Here is a 20963-nt window from a genome sequence, read left to right on the forward strand (position 1 = left end):
CTGGCCTTCAACTGGAAGTGTGTCCTAAAGGCCAATAGCTTGGTAAATGAATGATCTCTGCTCTGGACAATGCCACTGTCACACTAGACGCAGCCAGGTCATCGACACAATAAGGTCATTTACCTCCATTCACACCCTCTTGCCCCATCCTTCCACCTTCTTCCCTTCCCCCTCCCTCCTCTGTTCATGCTATGCCCATTTGCCAAACTTTGACAGACATTAGTAGTGATACTTCCATTATGTTAATGAGGCTCTGAATCTTTTGTGGTCCCTGTCTGTAGCACTCTGTGCATATGTGGGTCTGGTTCCATTCCACTCCTTCCACTAGTTCCAACCCTTTCCATGCATCCTACCCAGTAGTTCCTAATCCCTACCACCTTATGTATTTAGTATTTTATTAGGATCCCGTTAGATACTCTTCTTGGGGTCCACTGAATATCAGTCAGTGCAGACATTCCATCAAGTTCCAGCAATGGAGTCCAATTTGCACTGGACACTGGAATGGTCTCTTGAATGGCAATGCCTGTACTTGAAGAATCCATCACGGTCCCCTACCATACTTTTACAACAGAGTAAGACCTGGAGGTCATGAAGAAGATAAAATATATCCGCTTTGATGAATTTGCATTAAAGTCTATGCAAAAATGCAATTAACATGGGCTAGGCTTACTAATAGAATTGAGCACAGGTATGGTGGTAAGAATTGTTTAGATTTATGAATGGAATGTGTTACTGGGTGATGATTGACTTCAATTAAAGGGAAATATTAGGGCCAATGTTGTGTTTCTGGAACACTTGTTTTTACATGTATATAAACCATTGTAACAATAGTTCTCCGAAACACGTGGAACGGTCCACAATGTGGGGGGCTACGTCATGGTTATGCCTCCTCCCCCAGCGTCCCTGTTGAACACCCGTGGTGAAGCAGCGCATGCTATTGGGAGGAAGAACCAACTTTGTGGGGTAGCCTACAACACAAAATAGCTTACTACGCACTGTGAACATGGCTGCAGTTACAACCAAAGGTACCAAACAAGACTCCACACCGACACACGAGCAAAATGGAACATTGGACAAAGGAGAAAACGGGAATAAGAAGCAGGGCCCCGCAGACTCGAAACAGGAACCGGGTGACAACAAGGACGGACCAGAAATGGACGTGAGCAACAGAGACAGCAAAGAGGAGAAGCATTCAGTCGCACCAGAAGAAGTCGCAAAAGAATCGGTTTTGTCCACGGAAAATGGTAACAAAGAAGAACCGGCCTGTGAACTATCTGAACCGGTTAAAAGTCCCGTGGGGGGAATCCCTGAGAGCAGCACCGAAACCGGGGAGAGCATCGTGGAGCTGAAACAAGAACAAAGAGAGGAGAGCGCGTCCTCGCCTCCCAGCTCCGACAAGACCAAAAGCGAGGAATCCACGGAGAAAACCGACCGCGGTGTCAAAAGACGAGCCAGTGTGGAGATATCATCCTCGGATGGAGAACCTCTCAGTCGAATGGATTCGGAAGACAGGTCTGTGGATTACTAATACCCGACCAAATGTTGAATACAAAGCAACGCAGCAATGTTGCCAGCCCACTCCAACAATGATTCAATTTTAATAAGATGTTTACGTTTGCTCAAGCTACATTGTTACAAGTTACTCACTATCCTTGCAATTATGTGGTGTGATATCTCCGTACTTTGTATTTTGCCAAACAGCAGTTTAGCATAACAATCGGGTTTGTTTTGCTACAATGCATCAACCCAATGCGCAACTATGCGTTATGGGCAGTTGACATGCATAGTTTTAACCAATAGTTGAATAGGCCTAAGTTTGCCTTTAGTTTACAATGGAATGGTCCACGCTGCACGTACACCCGCATCTGGACATCCTGTCCATGTATGGCCTGCATTGCCACCACGATGCTCATTGTGTAATACATCGCTACTATGAAACCACGGTCAAGAAGAGACGTACCAGCAATATGAACATTTCAGACTTGATTTTATCTTGTGAACAAATTCAGTGACTTAAGTAAGATTTTCCAAGTTGGCATGTATCCTTGAAAGTCCCATGAGTAATTTCACAGGTGTACCACTGAGACAAAGAAACGAATCACTCACTAACTAGCCAACCAACAGGCCCCAGCTTTCATATGAAGGGTGGTGTTTAGGCACAGAGCTACTTCTAACATATCTATACACACACTCTTACAGACGTGTCAACTGGCTCGCTGTGGTCACACAACACTTCATCGCCTTCTAGTTGGTTTGGCCATGTGGCTGGGTGGTGACTAGTTACAGGATGTGTTGAGATGAGTCCTTTACACACACACACACACACAGGTTCTCACCCTCATGCACACGAGTGAATCTCACACACACACGTCTTTCTGAGATATTTAGATGTGTACCCAGAATTCCCCATCACAATATGTGAAATGGCCCAGATGGAACTTCCACTGCATCATAAACTAGTGCAGAAGAGAGAGTTAGTGAATCAGTTCAGTTCATAGGTGTTCCAAATGAGTCATGCTGTATGCAACTCACTGCTCAACTCTGTTCCAATGCAACTTCAAATAATTTACTCTGGGTTATTGCGGCCCACCCAAAGCAGTGTTTGCCGACTGATTGTCCCAACTCTATGGCGAACTCCAGTTACGTGTGTATGTCGTTGAACCCGACTCGTTGTGTATGTAACAGTCGAAGTCAACACACAGACGTAAACTATAGCATGAGGCATGCTAAAGTCCTGTGTCGATATCGGGTCCTATCTGCCATGTACTCATACTACACACAGATATGCCCCTGCGCACGCGGGTCTGAATATCACTGGACGAGCCAACGGATCAGAACGATATACACATTTCCTATTCAAATGGAAGCAGAGAAATCCATGATTTCACACACACCCCGATGTCCACCCTTCTCCTGTTGCTACTAGAATAGTGGAATAATTCCCCCCTTTCTGGATCCCGGGAGATTTCTTCGGTCTGTAGTCATGCGACGACCTGTCGAGGGTAGCTAACAAAAGGAAACCCAGTGAGCACAAAGGCTGAAGTCCCTGTGTTGCTTCGGGAACTGAAGTGTAGTATCTGAAGGAGAGAGGATCCGATTTCCCCCATTTTCCCCTCAACCCTCTCCTGTCATGGTGCGTTGCTTTGTCTGGCCGGGGCAGAATGGCCCGTAGTAAGAAAGGAGTGAATGGAGGAGAGAGCTCTGCTGTTTGGGCAGCTGCATGGTCTCAATGTAACTTTTGTTCCCCTTCTGGCACTGAGGACCTCAGGAACAGAGCAGGGGAGCAGCTGGAGGCAGGCAGCCTTACGAGGTGTGTGTGTTTGTCACCTTCTCTTCATTCAGTCCAACGTGGTAGCATTACTGAGTCACTAATGCTCTCTGAGAAGCTTTGTGTGGGTGTGAGGACTGAGAGGGATACTTCTACATCTCTAAATGGCATGAGATTCAAATCCGCCATGACACCCTCACATCCCTCCTTGTAGACCAGGCATAGGAAACCTCATATGCCCCAGAGAAGTGAACACACAGACATAAACTATACTAATGGTGTGTTTATACCATGTGCCGACACTGCTCAGAGCTGTGTTGGCACATGCTATAAACACACTATATCACCATGATTTAGTGACTGAGGCTGTCCAAACCTATGACTAGAACAGACCGCAAGGCGCTCCAGAGGGTAGTGCGCACGGCCCAGTACATCACCGGGGCCAAGCGTCCTGCCATCCAGGACCTCTATCAGGTGGTGTCAGAGGAAGGCCCTAAGAAGGCCAGTGACTCCAGCAACCCTAGTCAGACTGTTCTCTCTGCTACCGCACGGCAGGCGGTACCGGAGCTCTAGGTCCTAAAGGCTTCTTAACAGCTTCTACCCCCGAGCCATAAGACTGCTGAAAAGCTAATTAAATGGCTTTATTGCCCCCCCCCCCCCACACACACACACACACACACACACACACACACTCACTGTTTATCTATGCATAGTCACCTTACCCCTACCTACATGTACATATTATCTCAATGACCTCGACTAACCTGTACCCCCGCACATTGTACCCAATGTATATAGTCTCGTTATTTTGTTGCTCTTATTTTTTTAAACTTTATTTAGTAAATATTTTCTCAACTTTCTTTTTCTTAACTGCATTGTTGGTTAAGGGCGTGTAAGTAAGCATTTCACGGTAAGATCTACACTGTTGTATTCGGCGCATGTGAAGAATAACATTTTGATTTGTTTTGTAGTGCAACAGATCTCTGTGCTGACTCCATCTCTCAATGTCCCTCCCCCTCTCACTGTGCCTCCCCCTCTCACTGTCCCTCTCACTGTGCCTCCTCCTCTCACTGTCCCTCTCCCTCCCTCAGTATCAGCAGTACTCTGATGGACATGGAGAGCACAGCGTCCAGCGGGCGCTCCACACCTGCCATGATGAATGGGCACGGCCCTGCCACCGCCACCCCGTCGGTGGGTAAGGGCGTGGCATACACCTGCTGCTGGGACCAATGCCAGCTCCTCTTTACCACCAGCCCAGACCTGGCTGAGCACATCAGGGGCGTGCACGTGGACGGACAACGGGGAGGGGTATGCAGTGTAGGAAAGCAACTTCCTAAATCTTCTGTCCTCCTGCCTGCTCACCATCTCCTCTTCTTTCTACATCTCCTAGTTTTATGCCTCCACTCACCTTCTCCTCTTCCCCCTCTTCTCCACCACCACAACCCTGTCTTCACAATATCAATCCCTTCCACTTCTCCATCTTGAAGATAATCCAAACATCCTGTGTTAAACTAACTCCAGATGAAAAGTACTGCTGTACATTATAGACTCTGGCTGTATAAAAGACAGCTTGATGTTTTATCTCTCTTTGAACTTTAGGTTCAGAGAGGGGGCGGGGGTCAGTTTATGGAGGCTTGAGTTTCTAGGTTCTTCTGCCAACTACTACAATTCTCGAGGATAGTAGGATTTCGTGGGACATTTAGTCTCTTACATTGCATCTTGGGTAACTCATAAGAGCTAGGTTGCGAGTGACCTGTGAATATATATATATATGTGTGTGTGTGTGTGTGTGTAACAGTGTTGCTGTCCTCTCACCAGGTGTTTGTGTGTCTGTGGAAGGGCTGCAAGGTGTATAACACCCCGTCGACCAGTCAGAGCTGGCTTCAGAGACACATGGTCTCACACAGTGGAGACAAACCATTCAAGGTGAGAAAACGCCCTCCTTTCTTCCATTTCACTGTCACACACATGACATCTAAGCTCTGACTCGGCAAACCACATCCTCATGTCAGTGTCTTATTGATACCCCTTGACTTATTCCACATTTCGTGTTACAACCTGAACTTAAAATGGATTCGTTTGTTTGTTCTCTCACCCATCTACACACTACCCCATAATGACAAAGTGAAAACGAAGTATAGAAATATCTAATTTACAGAAGTATTCACACCCCTGAGTTAATGCATGTTAGAATCCGCTTTGGCAGCGACTGTAGCTGTCTTTCTGGGTAAGTCTCTCTCTAAGAGCTTTGCACACCTGGATTGTACAATATTTTCACATTATTCTTTTGTTTTATTCTTCAAGCTCTGTCAAGGTTTTGGGGATCATTGCTAGACAGCCATTTTCAAGTCTTGCCATAGATTTTCAAGCCAATTTATGTCAAAACTGTGACGAGGCCACTCCGGAACATTCAATGTCATCTTGGTAAGCAACTCCTGTGTATATTTGGCCTTGTGTTTTAGCTTATTGTCCTGCTGAAAGGTGAATTTGTCTCCCACTGAACCCGGTTTTCCTCTATGATTTTGCCTGTGCTTAGCTCTGTTTTGTTTTATTTTTTATCCTAGTCGATGACAAGCATTCCCATAACATGATGCAGCCACCACCATGCTTGAAAATGTGATGTGGTTCTCAGTAATGTGTTGGATTTGCCCTAAACGTAATGCTTTGTATTCAAGACATAAAGTTAATTTCTTTCCCACATTCTTTGCAGTTTTACTTTAGTGCCTTATTGCAAACCTGATGCATGTTTTGGCAATATTCTGTACAGGCTTCCCTTCTTTTCAGTCTATCAATTAGGTTGGTGTTGTGGGGTAACTACAATGTTGTTGATCCATCAGTGTTCTCCTGTCACAGCCATTAAACGCTGTACCAGTTTTAAAGTCACCATGGGCCGGCCTCCTGGTGAATGCCTGAGCAGTTTCCTTCCTCTCCGGTAACTGAGTTTGTTAGGAAGGATGCCTGTATCTTTGTAGTGATTGGGTGTATTGATACACCATCCAAAGTGTAATTAATAACTTCACAATGCTCAAAGGGATATTCACTGTCTGCTCTACCAATAAGTGCCATTTGAGAGGCATTGGAAAACCTCCCTGGTCTTTGTGGTTGAATCGGTGTTTGAAATTCACTGCTCGACTTAGGGATATTAAAAATAACTATGTGTGGAGTACAGAGATGAGGTAGTCATTCAAAAATCATGTTATTAAACACAGGCCACGCAACTTCAGTGATTTTAAGCACATTATTATTCCTGAACTTATTTAGTCTTGCCATAACAAAGGGGTTGAATACTTATTGACGCAAGACATTTCCGCTTTCATTTTAAATGAATTAATTAGTAAACATTAAAAAAAAACATAATTCCAATTGACATTATGGGGTATTGTGTGTAGGCCAGTAACACCAATTCTCAAATGAAGCCATTTGAAATTCAGGCTGTAGCACAACAAAACGTTGAGGGGTGAATTCTTTCTGAAGGCCCCGTACCTGCTGTATGGACACGTCATGTGCTATAGGTTGTTCTTGTCTTGGAGAGCATTATAATCATTCTAACACAAGGCACATCTGTCACACACTATGTTTTCCTGTGTAAAGCTAATGCATGATATTATTCTGACCGGTTCCAGTGAACAGTGGTTCTATACTCCGGCCTACAGTTTCCACTGCTATAACCTTTTGAACTTTCATTGAAAAGGAAATCACCTAGATTTCATCAAATGGAAAGACCATACTATTATTATATACAGTTGAAGTCGTAAGTTAACGTACACTTAGGTTGGAGTCAATAACTCGTTTTTCAACCACTCCACACATTTCTTGTTAACAAACTATAGTTTCGGCAAGTCGGTTAGGACATCTACTTTGTGCATGACGCAAGTCATTTTTCCAACAATTGTTTACAGACAGATTATTTCACTTATAATTCACTGTATCACAATTCCAGTGGGTCAGAAGTTTACATACAATAAGTTGACTGTGCCTTTTAAACAGCTTGGAAAATTCCAGAAAATGTCATGGCTTTATAAACTTCTGAAAGGCTAATTGACATCATTTGAGTCAATTGGAGGTGTACCTGTGGATGTATTTCAAGGCCTACCTTCAAACTCAGTAGCTGACATCATGGGAAAATCTAAATAAATATTTTTGGAGAAATGTCCTCTTGTCTGATGATACAAAAATAGAACTGTTTGGCCATGATGACCATTGTTATGTTTGGAGGAAAAAGGGGGAGGCTTGCAAGCCGAAGAACACCATCCCAACCGTGAAGCATGGGGGTGGCAGCATCATGTTGTCGGGGTGCTTTGCTGCAGGAGGGACTGTTGCACTTCACAAAATAGATGGCATCATGAGGCAGGAAAAATATATGGATATATTGAAGCAACATCGCAAGACATCAGTCAGGAAGTTAAAGCTTGGTCGCAAATGGGTCTTCAAAATGGAAAATGACCCAAAGCATACTTCCAAAGTTGTGGCAAAATGGCTTAAGGACAACAAAGTCAAGATGTTTGGGTGGCCATCACAAAGCCCTGACCTCAAACCTATAGAAAATGTGTGGGCAGAACTGAAAAAGCATGTGTGAGCAAGGAGGCCTACAAACCTGACTCAGTTACACCAACACTGTCAGGAGGAATGGGCCAAACTTCACCCAACTTATTGTGTGAAGCTTGTGGAAGGCTACCTGAAACGTTTGACCCAAGTTAAACAATATAAAGGCAATGCTACCATATACTAATTGAATGTATGTAAACTTCTGACCCAATGGGAATGTGATGAAATAAATAAAAGCTGAAGTATATCGTTCTCTCTACTATTATTCTGACATTTCTCATTCTTAAAATGAAGTGGTGATCCTAACTGACCTAAAACAGGGTAATTCTACTAGGATTAAATGTTAGGAATTGTGAAAAACTGAGTTTAAATGTATTTGGCTAAGGTGTATGTAAACCTCCGACTTAAACTGTAAGTGCTCTTGTGTAAGATATCTACTAGTCTGTATTCTCACCGGTGTTGTCTCTGTTTCCATCAGTGTGTGGTGGGGGGTTGCAATGCCACGTTTGCCTCCCAGGGGGGGCTGGCGCGCCACGTACCCACCCACTTCAGCTCCCAGAACTCCAACAAGCTGGCCAATCAGGGCAAGATGAAGGAGGATTCACCTTCGAAGGCGGGGCTTAACAAGAGGCGGAAACTCAAGAATAAACGCAGGAGGTCTTTACGTACGTATCCGAGAAACACGCACATATAAACACACGCAATACACACACAGCATACACAATGCACACACAGCATACACAATGCACACACAGCATACACAATACACACACAGCATACACAATACACACACACACAATACACACACAGCATACACAATACACACACAGCATACACAATACACACACAGCATACACAATGCACACACAGCATACACAATGCACACGCAATACACACACAGCACACGCAATACACACACAGCACACGCAATACACACACAGCATACACACACAGCATACACAATACACACACAGCATACAGCATACACAATACACACACAGCATACATCTTATTATCCTTGTGGGGGACCTAAAATGGATTTCCATTAAATCCTATTTTCCCTAATTGTTCATTTAATTTGAACCGTAAACCTAAACCTAATTCGAAAATAGTCTTTGTCCTCTGGGACTTTTTGGAATTTCTGGTACCCACGAGGATGGTAATCCAAGCGCGCGCACAAATGCAAGCATGCGGACACATACACAGATATGCAGGCACACACTCAATCATACAAACAATCGACCATGTACTCGCTGATCAGGTTGCCTGGCTTTCAAACCAAGCGTCTTAACCAATCGGGTGGTGGGAAACGTTTTGATGAATATCTACGAGGGTCAGATCCATCTGATTGGCTAATCACCTCTGACCTATGAACCTCAGTTTAACGCTCCCCCTCTCTCACCCCAGTGTGTTCTGTCCCTCCAGCACGACCTCACGACTTCTTTGATGCCCAGACCATGGATGCTATCAGACACCGGGCCATCTGCCTCAACCTGGCTACACATATAGAGAGCCTAGGCAACGGACACAGTGTGGTGTTTCACAGCACGGTTAGTAGTAGCACACACACACCATCACCGTCGTCTACCACAGCATGGTCAGGGATCCAGCGGCAGCAGACCATGCAGGGTCCTGCACACACACAGTGTACTTCTCTGTTCAGACAGCAGAGGGCGCAGCAGACCTACAGTATTACGGTCTCCGCTGTACAGAGTCTTTTTCTTCTTATTTTTTACCTTTATTTAAGCTGGGAGTCACGCTGAGACCACGGTCTCTTTCGCAAATGAGGCCTTGCATGAACACATCGATTACACAACCATTACACTATTAAACATATTTATCTGTACACACGTCAATTACACAATACACGACAAGTAAATCGCAATCATATGAAACAAACACATTCTTCAGTAAAAAGGCTCTCTAACATCTGCCCGAGTTTCCCTAGAGGCACCAACTCTAACTTTAAGGAGTTTTGGAGATTATTCCACGAGGCGCAATAAACTAAAAACAGATGTACCTAATTTGGTGGAGATTGAAGGGCCCTCCAGGGTTAGACATCCCTGGGTCTGGTTACTTGTCAGTCTGAGGTTTAACAATGAGGTAAGGTATGATGGAAGTTTATGCAAGAGGGCTCTATAGACCAAAAAAAGAGAGCGCAATGCATCGATCTACGAGACTTCACAGCGGGCCAGCCTACTTTCTGATACAAACTGCAGTGATGTGTACGGAACCTATTGCCCGTAACAATGCACTGTGGTCAGCTGTGTGCAACGGCTTCAGTACCGTGGCAGCAGCGTTCATATAGACGATATCGCCATAGTCAATAACCCGGAATGAATGTTGACAGGATGATTTGTTTTTCTGCTATTTTAACGAAAGACAGGAACCTGGCCCTATAGAAGAAGCCTATTTTAATGATTAATTTCTTAACTTATTCATCAACATGCTTTTTGAAAGAGAGCTTTTCGTTAATCCAGATGCTCAGATATTTATAAGAGGGGACACGATCAATGAGGGCACCATCCAAAGTATTAGGGGTGTCACAGTTCATCAAACCCACGGTTTGGTAGTTTTTGGGGGGTTCACGGTTCAGTTTCAATACAGCAGGGGAAAATTAAGTTCCATTCACAATATTCCTGTCATTCTGCTGTGGCAGGATGTTTCCACTCTGATGCTGCATTGGTCACCTTCTGGGAGGTGGGAATGTATTCGTTGTTTAGTCATAAATAGCAGTTGGACATGTGATTTGAACTCGTTGAGAAACGACAGTGGCTAATGGCCTACAAGCTCTATCAACCATAAACTAAAAAATGCATTATAAATGTTTTGTTCCATTTAACTGCCAAATGCCGTTAGAGGCCATTTCCTTAGCAGGTGACGTCCGTGGTAATCATGTGGGAGAAGTGTGTGCTTCAGATCATTGACAAGTTTCCCACAAGTAAGTACCAGTTGGAGGGCCATTCAAGTGGGGTTTTCCCCAGTCGTATGTGGTAAATTCCCACTTGGTTATGAACACACCATGACACGGTCTCCTTCAGTGCCCTGATGCGCAGTTGTGATGCTCATAAAGGGGCGTGTCTGTAGCACGGTACATCTCCTATTCCAGGGTAATGTGATGGGCTGTCACTGTGAAGTAGGCGCAGTTCATTCTGAACTTTGTTTTTGGCTTGCTTATATCGAGCGGGTACATCCTGTTTGCTTAAATTGGTGCAGGAGGGAAGGTCGCAACGTGACTTAAAAGCACTTTCGCAAGGCGCTGAAACCTCCCTATTCTCAATCACCGTGAATCGGTGCATATCCGTGGTTATAAAGCAAGGACTGTAAAACAAATATAAACATAACCTACCTATCGCTCTTGTAATTTCTTTGGCCCGGTCAGAATCAGCTGCCACGGAATGCTTGAAATGCAGAGGTGAGACGATGTGTTTCTGTCTTGCTCCGTGTACTCGGGTGATGTCGGAGTAAATGTGTCAACATTTGAGGTGTTGGCAGCGGCGTAGGCTATTTCTGTTGAGCGTGGCGACATACGGTTAACGTTTTCTCCACAACGTTCTGTCCGTCTCCGTTTTAATCTGCTGGGAAGCCTAAAAGCTCCTAAACTGGAGATTTAAACGATTGTTGATGATCCTCCAGTTCTGATTCCGTCTGCATAGGTGCTCGTTTTAACGGAATAGCCTGAAATGTTTTGTTTCAGCTCAGATTTTCTCAAGCGGCATAGGCCTGCTACGCAGCGTATGCATAGCCTAAAGACGGAGTTTTTAAAATTTTGTGTTGTTTTTATGTAGTCATTCGGGTTCAGTGCGACCGAATCGAGGTCCCTCGGCCGAATGGTTCGGTACCAATAAGTGTACCATTACACCCCTACGAAGTACTTATGCATAAGTCTTCTGATTTTTATGTGATTTGGAAAAGAACATGTCCTTGGTTTTTACCTGCATTATTAAGTACCAATGTCAGTTCAACAAATGCTTTCTGGGGGGGGGTAGAGGCAGAGCCTGGTCAGTTGTGGGGTTAATGGCATACACCACAGTGTCATCTGCATACAGGTGAATGTATTTTTTTAACAGATAAATTATATAGTTAATAATGTGAAAATAACCAGAGCAAGAATCCATCCCGTAGGACTTTGTTATATGAGGAAAACCTGATTTAACACCATCAGTAAATAGACACTGGATACTTTTTACAGCAGCAATATGTAACTTTTTAGGTGACCCAACCAAATTCACATAGAAATGTGAGTTGTAGATCTGTCATTCTCGTTGAAAGCAAGTCGACGAAGTGGTACATATATGTGCTTTATTTCTATGCTTTCCGCTAATTTTCATTTTTTGAGTCTTTTTAGGTTTTGTACAACTGCATCAAACAACTGAAAATAGAATGTTTTTGTTATGGTGAATATATTTGACAGTGGTTTAGGTGGTACAGTGATTCTCTACACTTTGGTTCCATGCCCCTTTAATGAAACTGCCTAATTTCAGTTCCTTTATTAGCAAACTTAGAATTTTAGCAATCAGGAAATGGCAGAGTGGTTTCTGCGTAGTGCATATTTAAATCATTTTCAAACCAGCTACACGCAGCCTGGAAATGGGGCGCTAATTATTTAGGTCACACGCGTCACCATCTTTTTGAAGGGAGAGTATGTGGGCCACTTTCCAGACCTTGGGGACGGCACCAGAAATAATTGTAAGGTAAAACGTGTTAAAAGATTCTACAATCAGAAAGCTGCAGCAAGAAAGGATCAAGTAAATCAGCCCCAGTGTTGTTTTCGTTTGTTTCATTACAGTGATCTTCCTCGTGGCGTCTCGCACATCACAGGTAGAAAGTTGTTGAAATGAAAACAAAGATTCACTAGAAGTTGACGGAACTTCCATTGAGCAAACTAGAGGCTGGGAGAGGGGCAGGCAGTCGACTGGCTCCCCAGGGTCAATTAAACCACCATTTATTTCAAATAAAAAGCCCGCTGAGATTAAATGCTGATTTAAAAGCATCACGATCTCATTTTTCTCAGTAATAACAGCAGAGTCTGACACAACTTGTTTTCCAAAATTGACGTATTACCAGCAGTCTGGTTTAAACTCTGAGTTAGTGTGTGCAGTATTGAGGCCTGCGGAAAATGAAGGGCCCAGCCAGGGAATAACAGACTCCCATGCCCCTTTTTAATTAAACTGCTAATAAGGGAACTGCCAGCAACCCTCCCACGAAACACACTGCTCTGACGTACATGCCAGAGTCCAGACCCAGCCAGGCCTGTTGTTGGAGCCGCTTAGAAAACAGACCCCTACGCCGCTCTCTTCCCTCACCCCTCCATCTCTCCCCTACACATGCAGTTGGAGTGCTTCTACCAGTATTATCTGAGAGAAATCAAGAGAGCGAGAGACGGCGTAGGAGCCCATCAGTTGCCTGACGACTCCAACTGAATTGTTCCGCTGCTCTGTTCACTTCAGTCTGAGACTGCCATCATTGGAAGTCGTTTGTGGTGATGTCAAAGCAGTCATCAGCCATTTGGATTGTCTCTAATCAGAGTATCAAAGCCAATTACACTTTCAAAACACTTTTACCCACGTGTGTTCCCAACCCATCAATTTCTGGGACCAATCAGAAATTGTCGGGGAGATACTCTGATCCAGACTCAATGCAGAGAAGAAATTGACGGCCGTGGGCAGTCCGGCAAACCCAGCAGGCCTTGTCTACGCCAAAGCTATAAGCAAATAAAACCCAGAGAGTCTAGTGTAACGCCTTTTCACGCTGTAACTAGCTACTTTCTGTGTGTGTGTGTGTGTGTGTGTGTGTGTACACACACCCGTCTGTGTGTTTCTAAAGATAAATAGCATTCCTAGTCTTCACCTTGGTCCAGGGTCACACACTCACGAACTGTGGCGTGCACTAATGTCAGTCAGGGAGCTGTATTGTTCCTACCACACAGGGGGTGTGTGTAGGTTTAGCGCCTGGACTGGCGTCTTCAGGCCAGTGAGGTAAGTGTTAGTCTGCAGAGTGGGAGGGAGGACAGATTGACTCTGGCGCAATTAGACTGGAACAGGAGTCTCATTCCTTTTACTGACTTGCCATCAGCATCAGACCTTTGGTTAGGGATGGTGTGTGTCTCCAGTACAATGTTGTTTTCCAATGTCTCTGTTACTGGGTGGTGTCTTGACTCTCTTATTCTGTCTCTAGGTAATAGCGAGGAGGAAGGAAGATTCTGGGAAGGTTAAAGTCCTCCTCCACTGGACTCCCGAGGACATGTAAGTTGCCCTCTTCCCCACATCCTGCTCTTCATCTCTCTCCTGTTGGCAGACACAAGGCCACAGTTCTTCTCTCACCTCGTTCCCTTTTCTCTCCTGTACTACTGGCAAGTGGAGGGTTTACCCTCCTCTCTTCCTATCCTCCTCCCCCGCTCTGTGAATGTCAGCAGGCGTTTGTGGTGGTTAGACAGTTTGTCCTGTGGCTGGAGGCAGGCAATCACATGTCACCGCACCCCACACAAACACACACAGGATACCTAGGTTAGTGTCTCCTCCATCCAGAAGGGTCAGTGATCTGGATGGGTTCCCTCATCTCGTGGGAGCTACGCTGTGGTCTCTCTCTCCATCCCTTCCTCTAACTCTTTCTCTGCTCCTTTTGCCCGCATCCGTGGCCCAGTTTAGAGCATTGAGGACCAAGTGCTCACCTGTCTAGCATAACAGCTATCCTAACCAGCTATGTGCGTTTCAGACTTGAATATTGTAAGTTAGCTATGTAGTTAGCATAGTATATTATCAGACAAATTATTGAAGGTAAGGAGACAAGGAGAGGAAGTCACTTCAGACTATTGAGCCGCAGCCCTCGTCATTAGTCTCTCAGCCAGAGGAACGGGCTGTCAGCTCAACTCTGCTCTGTCTAAAACCCCTCTCCCCGAAAACTCATCTCTGATAGAAACAACTTTCTGGGTCAGGAAACGGGCTAAAAGCCCAAACGACGCTCGCTTTCGCGGTACATGTCCAAAATAAACCTCTCGTTGGAAATTTTTGCGAGGAGGAGGAGCAAGAGACGTATTGACGCACTCGTTTCAGAAGCTGTGAGGGGTTTTTGGTTAAGAGTTGGATATGTCTCTCTAAGGACCACGTTGCTGTAAAACCAACCGTCACCCACACTACCATGGAGAATGTCTACCAGATGTTGTAGTCACTCCTACTGTAGCTCTCAGCTACAGGGTTGCAGCAGCACCCTATGTACACAGTCCTCTGTGCAGCGAGCATTGTATTTGCTGTGATATTAAAGCGTAACAGGAGATAGCTGAGGCCTTGCCCTCTCGGTCTCCTACCATGTTATTGGGTGCTTTTCTGCTGTTTTTGTTTTGGCTCTGTCTACTTGTGTTCGTCCCTTTGCAAGGGTACGGTCGCCTCTCGCTTCTCCATTTCTTTATCACCACTCTCTTCTCCTTTCATCCACTATCCAACCCTCTTTCTTCCTTTCCTCCCCCTGGGGCTTTCATCTGCCCCTCTCTGAATCTGTGATCTATAGCCAAGCAGTCTGCTAATGATGAACCAAGCACTGCTCATTCACATCTCCCCAACACTCTACCCCGGGGTGCTTTCCTGGTGACGCTCACAGTGGCAGGAGTAGAGGAGCCCAGTACTGGTATTGATCCTCTTCCATTGTTTCCCACGGATAACACCTAAATACACTGTTAGACAACGCTTTAGGAAGCATGCATGTGTACCACTGCAATCTCTTCTTAACCCGTTTCTAAGCTGATGCCAGTCAGACACCAGCTTAGAGGCAACGGAACCAATTGCAAGACTGGATTTGTACTGACTCATCTCTTCCCCCTCTCTCTATCTCTCTCCTCCTTCTCTCACTTTCTATCTCCTCCTTCCCTCTCACTTTCTCTCAATCTCTCTATTCCTCTCGCCAGACTTCCTGATGTGTGGGTGAATGAGAGTGACCGGCCGCAGCAGAAGACCAAGGTGGTCCATCTCTCCCAGTTGCCCCAGGACACACACGTACTGCTGGACCCCAACATATACAGGTGTGTGTGTGCGTGCGTGCATGCACTAGGGGGGTGGGGGGGGTGTAGGTTGCCAAATCTTGAGGCAGAGACCATTAGGGCTAATCATTAACTCTCCAAATAGTGTGCGTGCCTGTGGATGTGCACATAACTCATACTTTGGTTGAATCACAACAGCAGCAATGTGAGCATAGCTACCACAGCCGGTGTGTTTTCCTAGACTCAGTACTGGCCCAGTGATCCCCGTGGGCCAGTGCTACTCTGTTTACCCAGCTAATGAATGATGGCTACATTCTGCCTGTAATAGATGGCCATGCAGCACAGAGCTAAATATGAATGACCAATGGCTGTGGAGAGATGTGATCCTGAACTCCACGTCGGCCTTGCGTGCTGCTTTCGAGTTCGTATTACCTAGAAACAAAATCTCTTAAGTCTTTCCTCTCTTGTATTCTTCCAAGCAGCGTTGTAAATGCTTTATAGGCTAAGTGAAGAAGGTTCCCTGAGGAATGGTGAGAGGAGGAATCCTGACATGCCTGCCATTCAGTAGGGGCAGGTTATGGTGTGTTGTCGTTGTGATTTGTGTGTCACGAGTCGTCTGAGAAGTACAGCTTTCAAGATTCAGGAATGAAGTGACTGCTATTTATTTCCCCACCAGGTGGCGCCAGTCACTGTTGTCGACCAGTAGAAAATACTGCGCTGTAGACGATAGAATGTAAAACATTCTGTGTATGTAGAGGAATGCTTACATTACACAAATGACTGTGGGTGGAGGTGGACCGTGTTAGAAATCATGATATGCATAACTGTACACTAATGTAAAGTGCTGCCTGTCGTTACAGGATGTTCTTCTAGAGACTAAGAACAACCAATCAAGAGACTTCGAAGGAGCCTGCCGATATCACCTCTCATAGGAAGTCCCTATGTCATGTCTTGTCTTGTCTGGACAGGAGTGAAAACCAGAGATTTCAATACCTCTTATTTCCCACTTTTTTCTTGGTTCAATTTCTGCTCTTTTCACTTTCTTTTCAATGTCAAATTCCTCCAAATGACAAAGTGAATTTAGTATTTGTTTTGAATGGTTTCTGAAAATACACTATGTACACAGTAGTGTGTGGACACCCCTACAAATTAGCAGATTTGGCTATTTCAGCCACACCCATTGCTGACAGATGTATTAAATTGAGCACACAGCCATGCAATCTCCATAGACAAACATTTGCAGTGGAATGGCCTTACTGAAGAGCTCAGTGACTTACAACATGGCACCGTCATAGGATGCCACCTTTCCAACAAGTCAGTTTTCTGCCCTGCCAGAGCTGTCATGGTCAGCTGTAAATGCTTTTATTGTGAACTGTTAATGTCTAGGATCAACAACGGCTCAGCCGCGAAGTGGTAGGCCACAAAAGCTCACAGAATGGGAGTGCTGAAGCACATAGTGTGTAAAAATCGTCTGTCCTCGATTTCAGCACTCACTACGGAGTTCCAAACTGCCTCTTGACGCAACATCAGCACAAGAACTGTTCGTCGGTAGTTTAATTAAATGGGTTTCCATGACCCGAGCAGCTGCACACAAGCCTAAGATCACCATGCGCCAAGCATTGGCTGGTGTAAAGCTCGCCGCCATTGGACTCTGGCGCAGTGGAAACGCATTCTCTGGAGTGATGAATCACGCTTCACCATCTGTCAGTCTGACGGCCAAATCTAGGTTTGGCGGATGCCAGGAGAACGCTACCTGCCCAAACGCATAGTGCCGACTGTAAAGTTTGGAGGAAGAATACTTTTTTCATGGTTTAGGCTAGGGCCCTTAGTTCCAGTGAAGGGAAATATTAACCCTACAGCATACGATATTCTAGACGATATGTGCTTCCAACTTTGTGGCAACAGTTTGGGGAAGGCCCTTTCCTGTTTCAGCATGACAATGCCCACATGCACAAAGCCAGGTCCATACAGAAATGGTTTGTCGAGATCGGTGTGAAATAAGTTGACTTGCCTGCCCAGTGCCCTGACCTCAACTCAATCGAACCTTTGGGATGAATTGGAACGCCGACTGCGAGCCAGGCCTCATCGGCCAACATCCGTGCCTGCCCGACCTCACTAATGCGCTTGTGGCTGAATGGAAACAAGTCCCCGCGGCAATGTTTCAACATCTAGTGGAAAGCCTTCCCAGAAGACTGGAGTCTGTTATAGCAGCAAAGGGGGGGACCAACTCCATATTAATGCCCATGATTTTGGAATGAGATGTTCGACGAGCAGGTGTCCACATACTTTTGGTAATGTAGTGTAGGCCAAATGTATTATATACTAGGTGCTAAACATTTGAGCCATTAGGTGGGTGCTTTTGTAAGTTGAAGGTAGTACAACCAGACTACGAGCTTAACAGCACAGTTACTTGATGTTGTAGAGACCTAGTTGCATTTTTGTAGAGAAACTTGTCTTTGTAAATACTCCTGGAGATCGGTAATATATTTTTATACCTGGAAATTGTACTGTAGAGGATTTATTATTTCTGCTCCAGTGTTTTAAACTGTAATAATTGTACATAATGCAATAGGAAAATAGTTTTGACGGACGATATCAATTCTTTATTATTTCTTTAAAGGCTGTTTACGTACACCCTGCGTTTGTCTGACACTAGCAGGTCAATTTGACCCCTCGCAGCTTCTGATGGTCACGATGACGAGGAAGTTGTAAAGGTGTATGTGTTTATCTGTGTGCTGCTGGCAATAGACAACAACAGTATTAACCCCTCTCCAGTCTTCTGTCAGACTGGCTAGCTGACCTCTGCATGTTAGTGTCCACAGGGATTAGAGACGGTCATGTTGAACTATAACAGTAGGACTGTTCTTCACGGTCTGTCTGAACATCTATAGAGGTCCATTTATAACGTGGCATCACGGGTCTTTAGAAATAAAATGTTTTCAATTAAAAACCTGTTATCTCTTATAATTGCCTCTGACATGAGGCAGTGGCTTGGTTGGACCAGGGATTAAGAAGACACTGCACTATATTCAAACGGGTTGTCGGTTCGAATCCGGCGGAGATTGTGGTTGTTCAGTTAAAGTTGCAGTACTGAGCAGTGTACTGTTGACCATGACACCACACATAGTGATACTGGTGCTCACCGACAGGACCTAGCAAGTTATTGGGCTCCCTGTGCGATGGTTCCATACACATTCTATGGCTTGGTTGGTAGAGCATGGTTCGCTGTCTCTCTGGCCTGGTTTGTGAGTGCTGTTCTGGGGTTATTCTTTAGCTGGTTCAGGCTGTATACCAGAGCAGGGCTGTTGTGGTGTTTGGGAGGCTGTGTAACAGGCTTGTTTGGGAGGAATGCGGGGGCAGTAGGGGCATCTGGGACAGATTTGTGAGCGTAGTGCGGACGGACCTACGACACACCCAATAAAAGTCATCCTACAGCATCGGCTGTGTGCGTTGTTGAACGCATTTCATTTGGACAGGGATGTGACGCATGTCCCAACACACACGGCCGTCCACAGTGAACTGAGAAGTCAGATTAGAGAATGTTATTTACATCTAGGCCAAGTGCAACTGATAATTGAAGTGATCAATGACCGCTGACATCGCCGCTGGAATATTGAGGTATGGAACAACAAAACATTGATCAAAAACAATATTAGCAATATCAGTCCACTCTGAATCCACTCTGGGCCTTACAATAACATCATGAAGCCTCCAGGCTAGCGCTAATCTATCGATCATTTTTCACCAACTGACAAGATCTGGCATTAGGTTTGTTAGTGTTACATGATAAATGTCATCTGGTGGTGACTGAAATCCGTAGACACAAAAATATGAATAGAACACAAACAGATGAAAGCGGGTTATGCTTCTGCCGACGTGCCAGATTCCTACTGAGAATGTATTGGATCAATCACTTCTTTATGAACCAGTATATTACTTGCTAGTTATCCAACAACTTTTGACTTGTCGGGTGCAAGTTGGGAAGGAAGAAAAATGTTAACAAATATCCCTTTCCAGATTTTTGGCTATGACTAGTACTGTCGAGATCAAGAATTTAGGTCTTATATCAAGAGCAAAGGCAATAACGTAGAACCCTAAAATCAGTTCTGGGATCTTTTTCTCGGCCTCCATTCCAAATGGCTTCAAAATATGAATGCTGGCAGAAAGCATTCAGGGTCGAGTTAGTCTGGAACAGTTTCTTCTCTCTCCCTAGAAAGATCCTAGTCATTTCATTATTCCGTAACTATGGCTGTGGTGATAAGGTCAGCTGTGGTTTTCAGTAGTCTGAAATTCTAGAATAGTTATTGGGGGAAAAGCATGAGCCACATAATCCAGAGTGGTTTCGGGTGATGGGCAGTGGTCACGGAGCTAGGCTAACGCAGACGCCAGCACATTGTAGCCTCTTGTAAGGCAAAGTGGACCAAATGTGTGGGTGTCACTATTCATCGTCAAGATCATAATCCGACTAATTTCATCAACACTCATTGGAAATCTCTTCGGCTTGCAAACCTCCCCCCTTTCCTCCAAACATAATGATGGTCATTATGGCCAAACAGTTTTATTTTTGTTTCATCAGACCAGAGAAAATTTCTCCAAAAAGTACCATCTTTGTCCCCATGTGCAGTTGCAAACTGTAGTCTGGCTTTTTTTTAATGGCGGTTTTGGAGCAGTGGCTTCTTTCTTGCTGAGCGGCCTTTCGGGTTATGTCGATATAGGACTCGTTTTACTGTGGATATAGATACTTTTGTACCTGTTTCCTCCAGAATCTTCACAAGGTCCTTTGCTGTTCTGGGATTGATTTCCACTTTTCGCATCAAAGTACATTCATCTCCAGTAGACAGAAGGCTGTGTGGTCCCATGGTGTTTATACTTGCGTACTATTGTTTGTACAGATGAACGTGGTACCTTCAGGCGTTTGGAAATTGCTCCTAAGGATGAACCAGACTTGTGGAGGTCTACAACTTTCTTTTTTTTTATGAGGCCTTGGCTGATTTCTTTTGATTTTCCCATGATGTCAAGCAAAGAGGCACTGAGTTTGAAGGTAGGCCTTGAAATACATCCACAAATTATGTCAATTTGCCTATCAGAAGCTTCTAAAGCCATGACATAATTTTCTGGAATTTTCCAAGCTGTTTAAAAGGCACAGTCAACTTAGTGTATATAATCTTCTGACCCACTGGA

At 44.8% G+C, this 20963-nt stretch overlaps 1 protein-coding gene and 1 non-coding gene across 8 annotated transcripts; both read left to right on the plus strand.

The window, feature by feature from the left end:
• The first annotated feature begins 858 nt into the window (after positions 1-858).
• LOC115133143 (zinc finger protein AEBP2-like) lies at positions 859-17006 on the plus strand. Of its 7 annotated transcripts, none has more exons than XM_065021705.1 (9): positions 859-1512; positions 3269-3310; positions 4360-4585; positions 5087-5194; positions 8292-8478; positions 9221-9363; positions 13991-14058; positions 15711-15824; positions 16643-17006. In XM_065021705.1, exons 1-9 carry the CDS (start codon positions 1004-1006, stop codon positions 16653-16655), a joined length of 1410 nt encoding a protein of 469 aa, XP_064877777.1. In that variant the 5' UTR covers positions 859-1003; the 3' UTR covers positions 16656-17006. The 7 variants fall into 7 exon arrangements, with proteins under 7 accessions (XP_064877777.1, XP_064877779.1, XP_064877778.1 ...); XM_065021707.1 differs by having other exon boundaries at positions 9239-9363; XM_065021706.1 differs by having other exon boundaries at positions 4360-4576.
• A 1840-nt stretch (positions 17007-18846) lies between these two features.
• On the plus strand, positions 18847-18976 carry LOC115133880 (small Cajal body-specific RNA 14). The gene has a single exon (XR_003864269.1). It is a non-coding gene; the product is annotated as a small Cajal body-specific RNA 14 (non-coding RNA).
• Positions 18977-20963: the final 1987 nt, after the last annotated feature.

This window comes from Oncorhynchus nerka, linkage group LG8, assembly GCF_034236695.1.
Source record: "Oncorhynchus nerka isolate Pitt River linkage group LG8, Oner_Uvic_2.0, whole genome shotgun sequence".
NCBI classification, from domain to species: domain Eukaryota; kingdom Metazoa; phylum Chordata; class Actinopteri; order Salmoniformes; family Salmonidae; genus Oncorhynchus; species Oncorhynchus nerka.

Bases quoted from the DNA above. Each gene is read 5' to 3' on its own strand.
- LOC115133143 (XM_065021705.1), top strand. From the start codon at position 1,004: ATGGCTGCAGTTACAACCAAAGGTACCAAACAAGACTCCACACCGACA. The intron at 3,311-4,359 runs GTGTGTGTGTTT...TCCCTCCCTCAG, and splicing joins GAGGCAGGCAGCCTTACGAG to TATCAGCAGTACTCTGATGG. The intron at 9,364-13,990 runs GTTAGTAGTAGC...TTCTGTCTCTAG, and splicing joins GTGTGGTGTTTCACAGCACG to GTAATAGCGAGGAGGAAGGA.